Source organism: Triticum urartu, chromosome 2A, assembly GCF_056163025.1.
Source record: "Triticum urartu cultivar PI428250 chromosome 2A, HENAU_Tu73, whole genome shotgun sequence".
Taxonomy (NCBI): Eukaryota; Viridiplantae; Streptophyta; class Magnoliopsida; order Poales; family Poaceae; genus Triticum; species Triticum urartu.
In genome coordinates, this window is record NC_141874.1 from 699,852,966 (window position 1) to 699,871,630 (window position 18,665).

The 18,665-nt window shown below is 45.4% G+C and overlaps 1 protein-coding gene across 1 annotated transcript; it reads left to right on the plus strand.

The window, feature by feature from the left end:
- Positions 1-13,593: 13,593 nt before the first annotated feature.
- On the plus strand, positions 13,594-16,102 carry LOC147986898 (putative cyclin-dependent kinase F-2). The gene is made up of 2 exons (XM_087542193.1): positions 13,594-14,348; positions 15,647-16,102. Exons 1-2 carry the CDS (start codon positions 13,614-13,616, stop codon positions 16,100-16,102), a joined length of 1,191 nt encoding a protein of 396 aa, XP_087398319.1. The 5' UTR covers positions 13,594-13,613.
- Positions 16,103-18,665: the final 2,563 nt, after the last annotated feature.

An 18,665-nucleotide genomic window follows, 5' to 3' on the forward strand; every position in this document is an offset into this window, starting at 1 on the left:
ATTACACGGACTGGGTCCGTAACTTGAGGATTATCCTCATTGCTACACAGAAGAATTACGTCCTGGAAGCACCGCTGCGTGCTAGGCCTGCTGCTGGAGCAACACCAGATGTTATGAACGTCTGGCAGAGCAAAGCTGATGACTACTCGATAGTTCAGTGTGCCATGCTTTACAGCTTAGAATCGGGACTTCAACGACGTTTTGAACGTCATGGAGCATATGAGATGTTCCAGGAGTTGAAGTTAATATTTCAAGCAAATGCCCGGATTGAGAGATATAAAGTCTCCAATAAGTTCTATAGCTGCAAGATGGAGGAGAACAGTTCTGTCAGTGAGCATATACTCAAAATGTCTGGGTATAATAATCACTTGATTCAATTGGGAGTTAATCTTCCAGATGATTGCGTCATTGACAGAATTCTCCAATCACTGACACCAAGCTACAAGAGCTTCGTGATGAACTATAATATGCAAGGGATGAATAAGACTATTCCCGAGCTCTTCGCAATGCTGAAAGCTGCGGAGGTAGAAATCAAGAAGGAGCATCAAGTGTTGATGGTCAACAAGACCACTAGTTTCAAGAAAAAGGGCAAAGGGAAGAATAAGGGGAACTTCAAAAAGAACAGCAAGCAAGTTGCTACTCAAGAGAAGAAACCCAAACCTGGACCTAAGCCTGAAACTGAGTGCTTCTACTGCAAGCAGACTGGTCACTGGAAGCGGAACTGCCCCAAGTATTTGGCGGATAAGAAGGATGGCAAGGTGAACAAAGGTATATGTGATATACATGTTATTGATGTGTACCTTACTAATGCTCGCAGTAGCACCTGGGTATTTGATACTGGTTCTGTTGCTAATATTTGCAACTCGAAACAGGGACTACGGATTAAGCGAAGATTGGCTAAGGATGAGGTGACGATGCGCGTGGGAAACGGTTCCAAAGTCGATGTGATCGCAGTCGGCACGCTACCTCTACATCTACCTTCGGGATTAATATTAGACCTAAATAATTGTTATTTGGTGCCAGCGTTAAGCATGAACATTATATCTGGATCTTGTTTGATGCGAGACGGTTATTCATTTAAATCTGAGAATAATGGTTGTTCTATTTATATGAGTAATATCTTTTATGGTCATGCACCCTTATAGAGTGGTCTATTTTTATTGAATCTCGATAGTAGTGACACACATATTCATAGTGTTGAAGCCAAAAGATGTAGAGTTGATAATGATAGTGCAACTTATTTGTGGCACTGCCGTTTGGGTCATATCGGTATAAAGCGCATGAAGAAACTCCATACTGATGGGCTTTTGGAACCACTTGATTATGAATCACTTGGTACTTGCGAACCGTGCCTTATGGGTAAGATGACAAAAACACCGTTCTCCGGTACTATGGAGAGAGCAACAGATTTGTTGGAAATCATACATACGGATGTATGTGGTCCGATGAACGTTGAGGCTCGTGGCGGATATCGTTATTTTCTCACCTTCACAGATGACTTAAGCAGATATGGGTATATCTACTTAATGAAACACAAGTCTGAAACAATTGAAAAGTTCAAAGAATTTTAGAGTGAAGTTGAAAATCATCGTAACAAGAAAATAAAATTCCTACGATCTGATCATGGAGGAGAATATTTGAGTTACGAGTTTGGTGTACATTTGAAAAATTGTGGAATAGTTTCGCAACTCACGCCACCCGGAACACCATAGCGTAAGGGTGTGTCCGAACGTCGTAATCGTACTTTACTAGATATGGTGCGATCTATGATGTCTCTTATTGATTTACCGCTATCATTTTGGGGATACGCTCTAGAGACGGCCGCATTCACGTTAAATAGGGCACCATCAAAATCCGTTGAGACGACGCCTTATGAATTGTGGTTTGGCAAGAAACCAAAGTTGTCGTTTCTGAAAGTTTGGGGCTGCGATGCTTATGTGAAAAAGCTTCAACCTGATAAGCTCGAACCCAAATCGGAGAAATGTGTCTTCATAGGATATCCAAAGGAAACTATTGGATACACCTTCTATCACAGATCCGAAGGCAAGACTTTTGTTGCTAAATTCAGAAACTTTCTGGAGAAGGAGTTTCTCTCGAAAGAAGTGAGTGGGAGGAAAGTAGAACTTGACGAGGTAATTGTACCTACTCCCTTATTGGAAAGTAGTACATCACAAAAACCTGTTTCTGTGACACCTACACCAGTTAGTGAGGAAGCTAATGATGATGATCATGAAACTTCAGAACAAGATACTACTGAACCTCGTAGATCAACCAGAGTGAGATCCGCGCCAGAGTGGTACGGTAATCCTGTTCTGGAAGTCATGCTACTAGATCATGATGAACCTACGAACTATGAAGAAGCGATGGTGAGCCCAGATTCCGCAAAATGGCTTGAAGCCATGAAATCTGAGATGGGATCCATGTATGAGAACAAAGTATGGACTTTGGTTGACTTGCCCGATGATCGGCAAGCAATTGAGAATAAATGGATCTTCAAGAAGAAGACTGACGCTGACGGTAATATTACTGTCTACAAAGCTCGACTTGTCGCAAAAGGTTTTCGGCAAGTTCAAGGGATTGACTACGATGAGACCTTCTCACCCGTAGCGATGCTTAAGTCTGTCCGAATCATGTTAGCAATTGCCGCATTTTATGATTATGAAATTTGGCAGATGGATGTCAAAACTGCATTCCTGAATGGATTTCTGGAAGAAGAGTTGTATATGATGCAACCAGAAGGTTTTGTCGATCCAAAGGGAGCTAACAAAGTGTGCAAGCTCCAGTGATCCATTTATGGACTGGTGCAAGCCTCTCAGAGTTGGAATAAACGCTTTGATAGTGTGATCAAAGCATTTGGTTTTATACAGACTTTTGGAGAAGCCTGTATTTACAAGAAAGTGAGTGGGAGCTCTGTAGCATTTCTGATATTATATGTGGATGACATATTACTAATTGGAAATGATATAGAATTTCTGGATAGCATAAAGGGATACTTGAATAAGAGTTTTTCAATGAAAGACCTCGGTGAAGCTGCTTACATATTAGGCATTAAGATCTATAGAGATAGATCATTACGCTTAATTGGACTTTCACAAAGCACATAATAAGAGTTTTTCAATGAAAGACCTCGGTGAAGCTGCTTACATATTAGGCATTAAGATCTATAGAGATAGATCATTACGCTTAATTGGACTTTCACAAAGCACATACCTTGACAAAATTTTGAAGAAGTTCAAAATGGATCAAGCAAAGAAAGGGTTCTTGCCTGTGTTACAAGGTGTGAAGTGGAGTAAGACTCAATGCCCGACCACTGCAGAAGATAGAGAGAAAATGAAAGATGTTCCCTATGCTTCAGCCATAGGCTCTATCATGTATGCAATGCTGTGTACCAGACCTGATGTGTGCCTTGCTATAAGTCTAGCAGGGAGGTACCAAAGTGATCCAGGAGTGGATCACTGGACAGCGGTCAAGAACATCCTGAAATACCTGAAAAGGACTAAGGATATGTTTCTCATATATGGAGGTGACAAAGAGCTCATCGTAAAAGGTTACGTTGATGCAAGATTTGACACTGATCCGGACGATTCTAAATCGCAAACCGGATACATGTTTACATTAAACGGTGGAGCTGTCAGTTGGTGCAGTTCTAAACAAAGCGTTGTGGCGGGATCTACATGTGAAGCGGAGTACATAGCTGCTTCGGAAGCAGCAAATGAAGGAGTCTGGATGAAGGAGTTCATATCCGATCTAGGTGTCATACCTAGTGCATCGGGTCCAATGAAAATCTTTTGTGACAATACTGGTGCAATTGCCTTGGCAAAGGGATCCAGATTTCACAAGAGAACCAAGCACATCAAGGGACGCTTCAATTCCATCCGGGATCTAGTCCAGGTGGGAGACATAGAGATTTGCAAGATACATACGGATCTGAATGTTGTAGACCCGTTGACTAAGCCTCTTTCACGAGCAAAACATGATCATCACCAAGGCTCCATGGGTGTTAGAATCATTACTGTGTAATCTAGATTATTGACTCTAGTGCAAGTGGGAGACTGAAGGAAATATGCCCTAGAGGCAATAATAAAGTTATTATTTATTTCCTTATATCATGATAAATGTTTATTATTCATGCTAGAATTGTATTAACCGGAAACATAATACATGTGTGAATACATAGACAAACGGAGTGTCACTAGTATGCCTCTACTTGACTAGCTCGTTAATCAAAGATGGTTATGTTTCCTAACCATGAACAAAGAGTTGTTATTTGATTAACGGGATCACATCACTAGGTGAATGATCTTATTGACATGACCCATTCCATTAGCTTAGCACCCGATCGTTTAGTATGTTGCTATTGCTTGCTTCATAACTTATACATGTTCCTATGACTATGAGATTATGCAACTCCCGTTTGCCGGAGGAACACTTTGTGTGCTACCAAACGTCACAACGTAAATGGGTGATTATAAAGGTACACTACAGGTGTCTCCAAAGGTACATGTTGGGTTGGTGTATTTCGAGATTAGGATTTGTCACTCCGATTGTCGGAGAGGTATCTCTGGGCCCTCTCGGTAATGCACATCACATAAGCCTTGCAAGCATTGCAACTAATGAGTTAGTTGCAAGATGATGTATTATGGAACGAGTAAAGAGACTTGCCGGTAACGAGATTGAACTAGGTATTGAGATACCGACGATCGAATCTCGGGCAAGTAACATACCGATGACAAAGGGAACAACGTATGTTGTTATGCGGTCTGACCGATAAAGATCTTCGTAGAATATGTAGGAGCCAATATGAGCATCCAGGTTCCGCTATTGGTTATTGACCGGAGACGTGTCTCGGTCATTTCTACATTGTTCTCGAACCCGTAGGGTCTGCACGCTTAAGGTTTCGATGACAGTTATATTATGAGTTTATGAGTTTTGATGTACCGAAGTTAGTTCGGAGTCCCGGATGTGATCACGGACATGACGAGGAGTCTCGAAATGGTCGAGACATAAAAATTGATATATTGGACGGCTATATTCGGACACCGGAAGTGTTCCGGGTGATTTCGGAGAAAACCGGAGAGTCGGAGGGTTACCGGAACCCCCCCGGGAGAAGTAATGGGCCATATGGGACTTAGTGGAGAGAGGGAGAGGGGCAGCCAAAGGTGGGCCGCGCGCCTCCTCCCCCTGGTCTGAATTGGAGTAGGAGAGGGGGGGCGGCGCCCCCCTTTCCTTCTCCCTCCCCACTTCTTTACTCCTACTAGGAGGAGGACTCCTCCTTGGCACGCCATAGGGGCCGACCGGCCTCCTCCCCTTGATCCTTTATATACGGGGGCAGGGGGCACCCCTAGACACACAAGTTGATCCACGTGATCATATTCTTAGCCGTGTGCGGTTCCCCCTTCCACCATAATCCTCGATAATATTGTAGCGGTGCTTAGGCGAAGCCCTGCGACGATAGTACATCAAGATCGTCACCACGCCGTCGTGCTGACGGAACTCTTCCCCGACACTTTGCTGGATCGGAGTCCGGGGATCGTCATCGAGCTGAACGTGTGCTAAAACTCGGAGGTGCCATAGTTTCGGTGTTTGATCGGTCGGGCCGTGAAGACGTACGACTACATCAACCGCGTTGTGCTAACGCTTCCACTGTCGGTCTACAAGGGTACATAGATCACACTCTCCCCTCTTGTTGCTATGCATCACTATGATCTTGCGTGTGCGTAGGAATTTTTTTGAAATCACTACGTTCCCCAACACCACATACAATATGAGAAATGCTACGGAGCTCCCACTCACTTTCTTGTAAATGCAGGCTTCTCCATAAGTCTGCGTAAACCCAAACGCTTTGATCATCTCATCAAAACGAATGTTCTAACTCTGAGATGCTTGCACCAGCCCATAGATTGAGCGTTGGAGCTTGCACACCTTGTCAGCATTCTTAGGATCGACAAAACCTTCCGGCTGCATCATATACAATTCTTCCTTAAGGAAACCATTAAGGAATGCCGTTTTGACGTCCATTTGCCATATCTCATAATCATAGAATGCGACAATTGCTAACATGATTTGGACGGACTTCAGCTTCGCTACGGGTGAGAAAGTCTCATTGTAGTCAACCCCTTGAACTTGTCGATGACCCTTAGCGACAAGCCGAGCTTTATAGATGGTCACATTACCATCCGCGTCTGTCTTCTTCTTAAAGATCCATTTATTTTCTATGGCTCGCCGATCAACGGGCAAGTCAGTCAAAGTCCATACTTCGTTTTCATACATGGATCCTATCTCGGATTTCATGGCTTCCAGCCATTTGTCAGAATCTGGGCCCGCCATCGCTTCTTCATAGTTCGAAGGTTCACCATTGTCCTACAACATGATTTCCAGGACAGGGTTGCCGCACCACTCTGGTGCGGAACGCGTCCTTGTGGACCTTCGAAGTTCAGTAGCAACTTGATCTGAAGTTTCATGATCATCATCATTAACTTCCTCCCTAGTCGGTGCAGACACCTCACGAACAATTTCTTGAGCTGCGCCACTCTCCGGTTCAAGAAGCAATACTTCATCAAGTTCTACTTTCCTCCCACTTACTTTTTCGAGAGAAACTCTTTCTCTAGAAAGGATCCATTCTTGGCAACAAATGTCTTGCCTTCGAATCTAAGATAGAAGGTATACCCAATAGTTTCTTTAGGGTATCCTATGAAGATGCATTTTTCCGATTTGGGTTCGAGCTTTTCAGGTTGAAGTTTCTTGACATAAGCATCGCATCCCCAAACTTTCAGAAACGACAGCTTAGGTTTCTTGCCAAACCACAATTCATATGGTGTCGTCTCAACGGATTTCGACGGAGCCCTATTTAAAGTGAATGCGGTAGTCTCTATAGCATAACCCCAAAAAGATAGCGGTAGATCGGTAAGAGACATCATAGATCGTACCATATCCAATAGGGTGCGATTACGACGTTCGGACACACCATTACGCTGTGGTGTTCCAGGCGGCGTGAGTTGTGAAACTATTCCACATTTCCTTAAGTGCGTGCCAAATTCGTGACTCAAATTTTCTCCCCCACGATCTGATCGTAAGAACTTGATTTTCCTGTCACATTGATTCTCAACCTCACTCTGAAATTCCTTGAACTTTTCAAAGGTCTCAGACTTGTGTTTCATTAAGTAGACATACCCATATCTACTTAAGTCATCAGTGAGGGTGAGGACATAACGATAGCCACCGCGAGCCTCAACGCTCATTGGACCGCACACATCAGTATGTATGATTTCCAATAAGTTGGTTGCTTGCTCCATTGTTCCGGAGAATGGAGTCTTGGTCATTTTACCCATGAGGCATGGTTCACACGTGTCAAATGATTCATAATCAAGAGACTCCAAAAGTCCATCTGCATGGATTTTCTTCATGCGTTTGACACCAATGTGACCAAGGCGGCAGTGGCACAAGTATGTGGGACTATCATTATCAACCTTACATCATTTGGCATTCACACTATGAATGTGTGTAACATCATGTTCGAGATTAAGTAAGAATAAACCATTGACCAGCGGGGCATGACCATAAAACATGTCTCTCATATAAATAGAACAACCATTATTCTCAGATTTAAATGAGTAGCCATCTCGCATTAAACGAGATCCAGATACAATGTTCATGCTCAAAGCTGGTACTAAATAACAATTATTGAGGTTTAAAACTAATCCCGTAGGTAAATGCAGAGGTAGCGTGCCGACGACGATCACATCGACCTTGGAACCATTCCCGACGCGCATCGTCACCTCGTCCTTCGCCAGTCTCCGTTTATTCCGCAGTTCCTGTTTTGAGTTACAAATATGGGCAACTGCACCGGTATCAAATACCCAGGAGCTACTACGAGCACTGGTAAGGTACACATCAATAACATGTATATCACATATACCTTTGGTATTGCCGGCCTTCTTTTCCACTAAGTACTTGGGGCAATTCCGCTTCCAGTGACCGTTTCCCTTGCAATAAAAGCACTCAGTCTCAGGCTTAGGTCCATTCTTTGACTTCTTCCTGGCAGCTTGCTTACCGGGCGCGGCAACTCCCTTGCCGTCCTTCTTGAAGTTCTTTTTACCCTTGCCTTTCTTGAACTTAGTGGTTTTATTCACCATCAACACTTGATGTTCCTTTTTGATTTCCACCTCCGCTGATTTCAGCATTGAATATACCTCGGGAATGGTCTTTTCCATCCCCTGCATATTGAAGTTCATCACAAAGCTCTTGTAGCTAGGTGGGAGCGACTGAAGGATTCTGTCAACGACCGCATCATCTGGGAGATTAACTCCTAGCTGAGACAAGCGGTTATGCAGCCCAGACATTTTGAGTATGTGCTCGCTGACAGAACTGTTCTCCTCCATCTTACAACTGTATAACTTGTCGGAGACTTCATATCTATCGACCCGGGCGTGAGCTTGGAAAACCATTTTCAGCTCTTGGAACATCTCATATGCTCCGTGTTGCTCAAAACGCTTTTGGAGCCCCGGTTCTAAGCTGTAAAGCATGCCGCATTGAACCAGGGAGTAATCATCACTATGTGTCTGCCAAGCGTTCATAACGTCTTGTTCTGCAGGGAAAACAGGTGCTTCACCTAGCGGTGCATCAAGGACATATGCTTTCCTGGCAGCTATGAGGATAATCCTCAGGTTACGGACCCAGTCCGTGTAGTTGCTGCCATCGTCTTTCAGCTTGGTTTTCTCTAGGAACGCGTTGAAGTTGAGGGCAACATTAGCGTGGGCCATTTGATCTACAAGACATATTGCAAAGATTTTAGACTAAGTTCATGATAATTAAGTTCATATAATCAAATTATTCAATGAACTCCCACTCAGATAGACATCCCTCTAGTCATCTAAGTGATACATGATCCGATTCAACTAGGCCGTGTCCGATCATCACGTGAGACGGACTAGTCATCATTGGTGAACATCTTCATGTTGATCGTATCTTCTATACGACTCATGTTCGACCTTTCGGTCTTCCGTGTTTCGGGGCCATGTCTGTACATGCTAGGCTCGTCAAGTCAACCTAAGTGTATTGCATGTGTAAATCTAGCTTACACCCATTGTATGCGAACGTTAGAGCCCATCACACCCGATCATCACGTGGTGCTTCGGAACAACGGACCTTAGCAATGGCGCACAATTAGGGGGGAAACTTTCTTGAAATTATTGTGAGGGATCATCTTATTTACTACCGTCGTTCTAAGCAAATAAGAAGCAAAAACATGATAAACATCACATGCAATCAAATAGTGACATGATATGGCCAATATCATTTGCTCCTTTTGATCTCCATCTTCGGGGCGCCATGATCATCATCGTCACCGGCATGACACCATGATCTCCATCATCATGATCTCCATCATCGTGTCTTCATGAAGTTATCTCGTCATCTATTACTTCTACTACTATGGCTAATAGTTTAGAAATAAAGTAAAGTAATTACATGACGTTTATGTTGACATGCAGGTCATAAATAAATTAAGACAACTCCTATGGCTCCTGCCGGTTGTCATACTCATCGACATGCAAGTCGTGATTCCTATTACAAGAACATGATCAATCTCATACATCACGTATATCATTCATCACATCCTTTTGGCCATATCACATCACATGGCACATGCTGCAAAAACAAGTTAGACGTCCTCTAATTGTTGTTGCAAGTTTTTACGTGGCTGCTATAGGTTTCTAGCAAGAACATTTCTTACCTACGCCAAAACCACAACGTGATATGCCAATTTCTATTTACCCTTCATAAGGACCCTTTTCTCGAATCCGATCCGACTAAAGTGGGAGAGACAGACACCCGCTAGCCACCTTATGCAACTAGTGCATGTCAGTCGGTGGAACCAGTCTCAAGTAAGCGTACGTGTAAGGTCGGTCCGGGCCGCTTCATCCCACGATGCCGCCGAATCAAGACAAACTAGTAACGGCAAGTAAATTGACAAAATCAACGCCCACAACAACTTGTGTTCTACTCGTGCATAGAAACTACGCATAGAACTAGCTCATGATGCCACTGTTGGGGAACGTAGCAGAATTTTAAAATTTTCTACGCATCACCAAGATCAATCTATGGAGTCATCTAGCAACAAGGGAGAGGGGAGTGCATCTACATACTCTTGTAGATCGCGAGCGAAAGCGTTCAAGAGAACGGGGTTGATGGAGTCGTACTCGTCATGATCCAAATCACCGATGACCTAGCGCCGAACGGACGGCACCTCTGCGTTCAACACACGTACGGTTGGGAAGACGTCTCCTCCTTCTTGATCCAGCAAGGGGAAGGAGAGGTTGATGGAGATCCAGCAGCACAACGGCGTGGTGGTGGAAGCAACGGTGATCTCGGCAGGGCTTCGCCAAGCTCCAACAAGAGAGAGAGGTGTTACGTGGGGAGAGGGAGGCGCCAGAGACTTGGTGCGGCTGCCCTCCCTCCCCCCACTATATATAGGGCCCCTAGGGGGTGCCGGCCCTAGGAGATGGGATCTACAAGGAGGGCGGCGGCCCAGGGGGGGAACTTGCCCCCCAAGCCAAGTGGGGCGCCCCCCATCCCTAGGGTTTCCAACCCTAGGCGCAGGGGAGGCCCATGGGGGGCGCACCAGCCCACTAGGGGCTGGTTCCCCTCCCACTTCAGCCCATGGGGCCCTCCGGGATAGGTGGCCCCACCCGGTGGACCCCCGGGACCCTTCCGGTGGTCCCGGTACAATACCGATTACCCCCGAAACTTTCTCGATGGCTGAAACTGGACTTCCTATATATAAATCTTCACCTCCGGACCATTCCGGAACTCCTCGTGACGTCCGGGATCTTATCCGGGACTCCGAACAACTTTTGGGTTACCGCATACTAATATCTCTACAACCCTACGTAACCGAACCTTAAGTGTGTAGACCCTACGGGTTCGGGAGACACGTAGACATGACCGAGACGACTCTCCGGTCAATAACCAACAGCGGGATCTGGATACCCATGTTGGCTCCCACATGTTCCACGATGATCTCATCGTATGAACCACGATGTCGAGGATTCAATCAATCCCGTATACAATTCCCTTTGTTAATCGGAACGTTACTTGCCCGAGATTCGATCGTCGGTATCCCAATACCTTGTTCAATCTCGTTACCGGCAAGTCACTTTACTCGTACCGTAATGCATGATCCCGTGACCAAACACTTGGTCACATTGAGCTCATTATGATGATGCATTACCGAGTGGGCCCAGAGATACCTCTCCGTCATACGGAGTGACAAATTCCAGTCTCGATCCGTGTCAACCCAATAGATACTTTCGGGGATACCTGTAGTATATCTTTATAGTCACCCAGTTACGTTGTGACGTTTGGTACATCCAAAGCACTCCTACGACATCCGGGAGTTACACGATCTCATGGTCTAAGGAAATGATACTTGACACTGAAAAAACTCTAGCAAACGAACTAAACGATCTTGTGCTATGCTTAGGATTGGGTCTTGTCCATCACATCATTCTCCTAATGATGTGATTCCGTTATCAATGACATCCAATGTCCATAGTCAGGAAACCGTGACTATCTATTGATCAACGAGCTAGTTAACTAGAGGCTTACTAGGGACATGTTATGGTCTATGTATTCACATATGTATTATGATTTTCGGATAACACAATTATAGCATGAACAATAGACAATTATCATGAACAAGGAAATATAATAATAATCATTTTATTATTGCCTCTAGGGCATATTTCCAACATACTGTTCATGTACTGTTTTGAGCGATTTTGTCTCTTTTTCCATGCTCCTCATCTGTCCGAAGAAGCTGTAATTTGGCACGAACATCACGCGTCGGAACATCTTCCTTTTTAGTATTTTTTTCTGAATTTATTGTTCACCGGATGCAGATGAGCCTGAGCACCGAATTGAATATCCAGCAAAAAATGCATACAAATATAATATAACGAAGCATGTAGGCCTATAAACAGGCAACACGAAATGAGCATCAACCCAAATAGAAACCGACTGACCCAAAACAGTGGTCCATAAAAAATTTGGGCTCAAAATACAACAACAGTCACAACTGAAAAAAAGAGAGCACGAATCTTGAAGTAAAAAAATCAACGGCCTAAAATATCAACTGATCCAAACTGAATTTTCAGGCACTAAACTGGGCCAGCAAATGGAGTCGTTTTCCTATTTCCCTTCCCTACTGCATGGTGACTTTCCGAACCTAGGGTGCATCTGACGGTAGGTGGCTTTCCAAATCCGGCTAGAAATCGTCGCGAACATGATCGATATAACGCCTGCATCCCCTACTAGTGCCCAGGCACGGCGCGGATACCACTGAGCACGTCCTCCCCTGCTCCACGCGGCACAATGGGAATAAGCGACATGGCGGACGACGAGACAACCTCTGGGGGCATGATCATTGTCGCCCCCCGAATAGCCTGCATATGCGCAATGATTGGTGGCCATGGGGCACCTGATATTGAAGCCTTGAGCGCTAGGCGAGTCGCCGCCATTTTGGCCATGATCGACCTGGTATTGCATTTTTTGTAATTAAAACCAATAAACTCCATGTCCAGGGTCGAGTCTTGGCACCCACATGTTTGCAATTCCTTTTTTCACAAGGCCTAAACATAGACTAAAGAACATAAATAATATTTCCAGTCTAATTTTGTACCTTTTTCATGCACTTATAGTTCAAAATTTTATTATATTAACTAAATGACTAAAAATGCACCTAATTAATGCATATAAAAATAAAGTGGGGAAAGTAAAAAACAAAAAAAAAATTATGTTCCTTTTTCATGCACTTACAGTTCAAAATTTTAATATATTGACTAAATGACTAAAAATGCACCTAATTAATGCATATAGAAAATAAAGTGGGGAAAGTAAAAAACGAAAAAAAACTAAGAAAATTAATGTAGAGAAGAACAAAGCAAAACAAATAACATACAAATGAAAAGAAATACTATAAGAAATGAAAGGAAAAGAAGCAAAAATAAGTGTTTGCTGAGTGCAAAAAAGAACACGGCAAAGAATTATTTGCCGAGTGAAAAAAAACCCCTTGACAAAGGTCATATTTGTCTAGTGCTAAAGAACACTCGACAAAGATTTGTTTGCCAAGTGCAAAAACATAAAAATACTCGGCAAAGGTCATGTTACACTAGGCAAAGGCACTGCTCGGCAACCCACCAACTCCTAAAAATACGAGGAGCTGCGGAGTGAAGGGACTGCAGCTCCATGCTTTTTAACTATAGCTCCACGGCTCCGCCTACTCCCGGAGCGGAGCGGTCGAGTGGAGGGACTCCGAACAGGGCAAAAGTTTCCAATTCTAATAGTACCGTGCTTCCGAACGGGCCATCACGCTAGTTTGTAAAAAGAAGACAATCCGATGTCAAAAAATTACAAAAAACAAACCCAAGGCTAGCAAACTGAGTCCGTCTGGTGTGGCGGCTTTCCAAACCCAGAACACGTCCGACGCTAGGTGGCTTTCCGAACCCGGCTAGAAATCGTCGTGAACATGTTCGATATAATGCCGGCATCCCCTATTAGGCCCCAGGTACGGCGCGGACAACCACCGTGCACGCCCTCCACCGTTCCACGCGTGCGCAATGGGAATAAGTGACATGGCGAACGGCGAGACAGCCTCCGGGGGCATGACCACGGTCGCCTCCCGAATCGCCTCCATTTGCGCAATGATCGGTGGCCACGGGGCACCTGGTAGTATTGCAGCCCTGAGCGCCAGGCGAGTCGCTGCCGTTTCGGCCATGATCGACGAGGTCGCCCAGGGAAGGAGGAGGAAGACGACGAGGAAGCGGCGCATGGGCAACTATCGCTGCTACGAGGAGGTGTGCACGCTCGGCAGGGGCACGTTCGGCAACGTCTTCAAGGCGCGGCACCGCGCCACCGGCCAGGCCGTCGTCGCCGTGAAGGCTCTCCGCTGCGAAGCCGGGTCAGACTCCAAACACATCGTCGGTGAGCTCCTTCGGGAGGCCTGCATAATGGCGGCATGCGGCGGCCACCCCTCCCTCATGGCCCTGCGCGGCGTCGTGCGCACACCGCGCGACGCCAAGGGGCGCAGAGACTACTTCCTCGTCATGGAATTCGCCGGGCCGAGCCTGCGCCAGGTCCTCAGCAAGCGAATCCGTTTCGGTCGCCGGCTGTTTTCGGAGAGGGACGTGCGCTCCATCATGCGGCAGCTGCTAGCCGGCGCGGAGGTGATGCACACGCACGGCATCATGCACCGCGACATCAAGCCTGAGAACATCCTCGTGGTCCAGAACGGCGGCAGCATCGTCGTCAAGATCGGAGACTACGGGGCGGCACTAGTAGAAAAAGGGCCTTCAGTCCCGGTTCTGGAACCGGGACTAAAGGGTCGGTACTAATGCCTCTCCCTTTAGTCCCGGTTCAATCCAGAACCGGGACTAAAGGTCGCGGCCACGTGGAGCTCCACCTTTAGTCTGTAATCACCACCCCTCATCACTTCTCAATTTATCCTCTAATCACCCCTCATCATTCCAAATCATCTAACTTCCCGAACGGTCACCCATCCTCCGACTCCTCCAGCCTGAGCACGCTTAACTTTCGGGTTCTATTCTCCCTCGCTCCAAGTCTGCACTTGTTGTTTTCCTGACAATACTAAGATGTCAATCCTATTAACCTTCAGAAATTTTGCTTGAGCATGAAGTGACACATTTCATAGTTTTATTTTGAAACTATTGTTTTAAAAAACAATAATTATTTAGTAACACTAATATTTCTTGAATAATTAGTTTGACCATTGTTTGACCACAGTTTGACCAGATTTGACCAAAATTGAAATAACTATTTAGTAACACTAATATTTTAGAATAATTAGTTTGATCATTGTTTGACCAGAGTTTGCCCACTGTTTGAATTTTTTTCGATTTTTTTCATTTTAGATTTTAAAAGCCCCGTAACTTTTTTCTATTAGGTTTTTGAGGATTTTGAAAATGTTTAACGGGGTTCCCCCGGTTAAATTCGGATGTAACTTTTCGAGTAGATGATTTTCATATAAAAAACTTTTTCATCCGAGTTAGTATGCAAAAGTTATGCTCATTTTTACAAATTTCAGAGAGATTTTGCAAATAAAGTCAAAATTCATATTTGTAAATTTTTCCAACAACTAGACCACATATCACATGGGAAACTTATTTATTTTTTATTTTTTTGACATTTCCATCATTTTCTTTTATTTTCTTTAAAACTAAAAAGGCGATCCGGGGGGGATAGAGTTTGAAAATGGGACCTTTAATACTGGTTCGTGGCACGAACCGGGACTAAAGGTCTCAACCCCATTAGTCCCGGTTCGTGCCTCAAACCGGGACTAAAGGTCTAATCTTTAGTCCCGGTTTAAGGCACGAACCGGGACCAATGGTTGTGGGCCAGGAGCGAGGCCCATTGGTGCCAGTTCATCCCACCAATCGAGACCAAAAAGTCAAAATGAACCGGAACCAATGAACCACGTGGCCCGGCCGGCCCTCTGAACTCACGAATCGAGACCAATGCCCCCATTGGTCCTAGTTCTGAACTGAACCGAGACTAATGGGCTAACCAGGACTGGATCAAAGCCCTGTTTTCTACTAATGCGGCGATGTCCACGGCCGAGCGGGACCCCGAGAAGTATTGGGCTGCCGGGACTTGGGTGTACAGCGCGCCGGAGATGCTGCTGGAGGATCCCCGCTACGACACGCGCGTCGACCTGTGGTCCATCGGCTGCGTGATGGCGGAGCTCCTCACCGGGAACAAGCTGTTCCCAGGGGACGGCATAGACGAGCTGCTCTACAAGATCTTCGATCTGCTCGGCACGCTAGGCGAGAGAGAGAGAGAGTCGGGGCCTGCCTTCAGTTCGCCGGGACACGAGGTACAGGCACAGCAATGGCGAGCGCACCAACGGCTGCGCAAGCTGTTCCCCGAGAAGCTGCTGTCCAAGGAAGGGTTCCAGGTCCTCCAGGGGCTCCTCACGTCCAATCCATCCAGGCGGCTGGATGCTGCCGCCGCGCTCCGGCTTCCGTGGTTCACCGACACCGGTGCCATGCCGGTTGCCGCTGTTCCGGAGACCGGCGCCCCGAGGCCCTAGCTCTGAAGCCGCTGAGCTCTGTCAAATAATTAGCTGTTAAAGTATTTAGAGCATCTCCAACACTCGCGCGGCGCGCTAATATTTTTTACAACATTGAAACAATGATTTTGCGCACTAGAGGTTTAAGAGACACACAAAAACCCAGCGGCCCCATATGCAGCAGCCCGCACTCATAAGCCGGCGCCTCACATTTGCTGCTCTGCAGCCCACGTGCGTTAAATTTATATCCTCATTTTTGTGCGTGCTCTATTTTACAGCTTCTGTTAAATCTCTGTTTTTGTTCCGCGTGCGCTATACATGCATCTTTTCGAGCGCGCGACTTATGTAGCGCGTCTGTTGAAGATGCTTTAACCTAAATGGTAAGTGTCACAGTAGCATGAAGCAATTCGATGACAAATACTATAGTTACTGATGTACCATCAACCAAAAAACTGTTTATTTTAGCTCTGTAATTTGGCTAGATGCATAATTAAAATGAACAATTGTCACGGCCTCCTTGTTTCCCAGTGTTGGTACGCTTGGCAGTAGTATTTTGATATGATAACTTTAAGAGCAGTTGCCACAGTGAGACTGGTGACGCTGGAAGATGATCATAGGACATAATGTTTTTTCTAAAAAAATTGCAATCTATTCATATTTAATCATGTCAGTACAATGAACACCGGAAATAATAAAAATTACATCCAGATCCGTAGATCATCTAGCGACGCCTACAAACACTTAAACGAGACAAAGACGTGCCACTATCATCGCCGCTCCTTCGTCAAAGTCGGACAAAACTTATTGTAGTAGATGGTGAAGTCATCATGCTAAGGCCCTATAGGACCAGTGCAGCAAAACAACAACCGCCGCTGTTGAAGAGTAGCGTAGATCGGAAGGATCCAACCTGTGGGCACACGAACGTAGACGTATTACGACCAGATCCGAGCAAATCCACCAAGGACAGATCCGCCGAAGGCACACCTCAACACGCCCACCGGCAATGCTAGATAAGCCACCGGGATCAATGGTGGCTAGGCAAGGAGTACCTTATTCCATCTTCAGGAGGCCATCGCCGTCTCGTCTTCCTGAGTAGGACACAAACTCTAACAAAACCCGAAGGAACATCTAGAAACTAATCCCTCCCGCTGACAAGGGCCGGGATTCACCGTGCCACCATGGCTCTAAGGCCACCGCAGACGAGGCATATCGATGACGGCGATGACGGGAGGCGAAGGAACCCTAGGTTTTTCCTTAGGGGAGGAGACGACTACGTACATGAGCCCATGTTTAATAGGACATAATGCTGCTCTTGAAGAAAAACAGGATGAATGTACTGGAAGTAGCAAAGTGTCTGAGAGCTGCAACATGGTGATGCCGCAACTGCTAGCATTTGTGCGAAACTGACGGTAAAAGATGAGAAGTATCCAAGCCATCGATCTCAGGAAAGAGAGGGAGCTAGTGTAGTGTTGTTGTATACTTGTATCCATATTCTTCTGTAGGTAGACCTTCTGTAATTGGTGGCTACTTTTTTTTTAGATAATTGATGGCTACTTTATTTTTTTGAGATAACTGATGCCTACTTTTGTCAAACCATGTTGATGATATTTGATTTGTATATCTGTACTGCTTTGATTATATGTATTTTGTGTGTAGAAAATATATCTATCATGTCAGTACTGATTTAACATTATTAATTATTATGCTCAGTCTAATCTTTATGATTGAAACTTCAGAGTACAATCAAAATTTTGGAAGATATAATGTCGCTAGTTTTGGAGTATGCTTTACGACAGCTGCCGGTTGGCTCCTGAACTAGAGGTTTTCAGTTCTGGTTCAGGCACTGGTTGGCACCCTTAAGGTTTTAAATGTTACTATATTGTAACACCCCGGATGTAACCTACCTTAATTGTATTTCGACTCTTGCCTTTTCCGGCATTAAGTTATGTCATTTTCTCGCTGTCGGGTTTTTGCCTTCGTGTGTTTTTGCCTTTGTCATGCATCTCATATCATGTCATCATGTGCATTGCATTTGCATACGTGTTCGTCTCATGCATCCGAGCATTTTCCCCGTTGTCCGTTTTGCATTCCGGCGCTCATATGTCCTCCGGTGTCCCTTTCTACCTCTTTTCGTGTGCAGGTGTTAAATATTTTCGGATTGGACCGAGACTTGTCACGCGGCCTTGGTTTACTACCGGTAGACCGCCTGTCAAGTTTCGTGTCATTTGGACTTCGTTTGATACTCCAACGGTTAACCGAGGGACCGAAAAGGCCTCATGTGTGTTGCAGCCTGAGGGAGTCCTGGATTAGGGGGTGTCCGGATGTCCGGACTATACCTTCAGCCGGACTCCTGGACTATGAAGATACAAGATTGAAGACTTCGTCCCGTGTCGGACTTTCCTTGGCGTGGAAGGCAAGCTTGGCGATACGGATATGTAGATCTCCTACCATTGTAACCGACCTTGTGTAACCCTAACCCTCTCCGGTGTCTTTATAAACCGGAGGGTTTTAGTCCGTAGGACAACATACAGAACAACAATCATACCATAGGCTAGCTTCTAGGGTTTAGCCTCCCCGATCTTGT

What these genes read in the sequence shown, in the direction of transcription:
- LOC147986898 (XM_087542193.1), top strand. Translation starts at nt 13,614, where the DNA reads ATGGGAATAAGTGACATGGCGAACGGCGAGACAGCCTCCGGGGGCATG. An exon ending in TAGTAGAAAAAGGGCCTTCA is followed by an intron (nt 14,349 to 15,646) that starts GTCCCGGTTCTG and finishes GACCCCGAGAAG; the next exon opens with TATTGGGCTGCCGGGACTTG.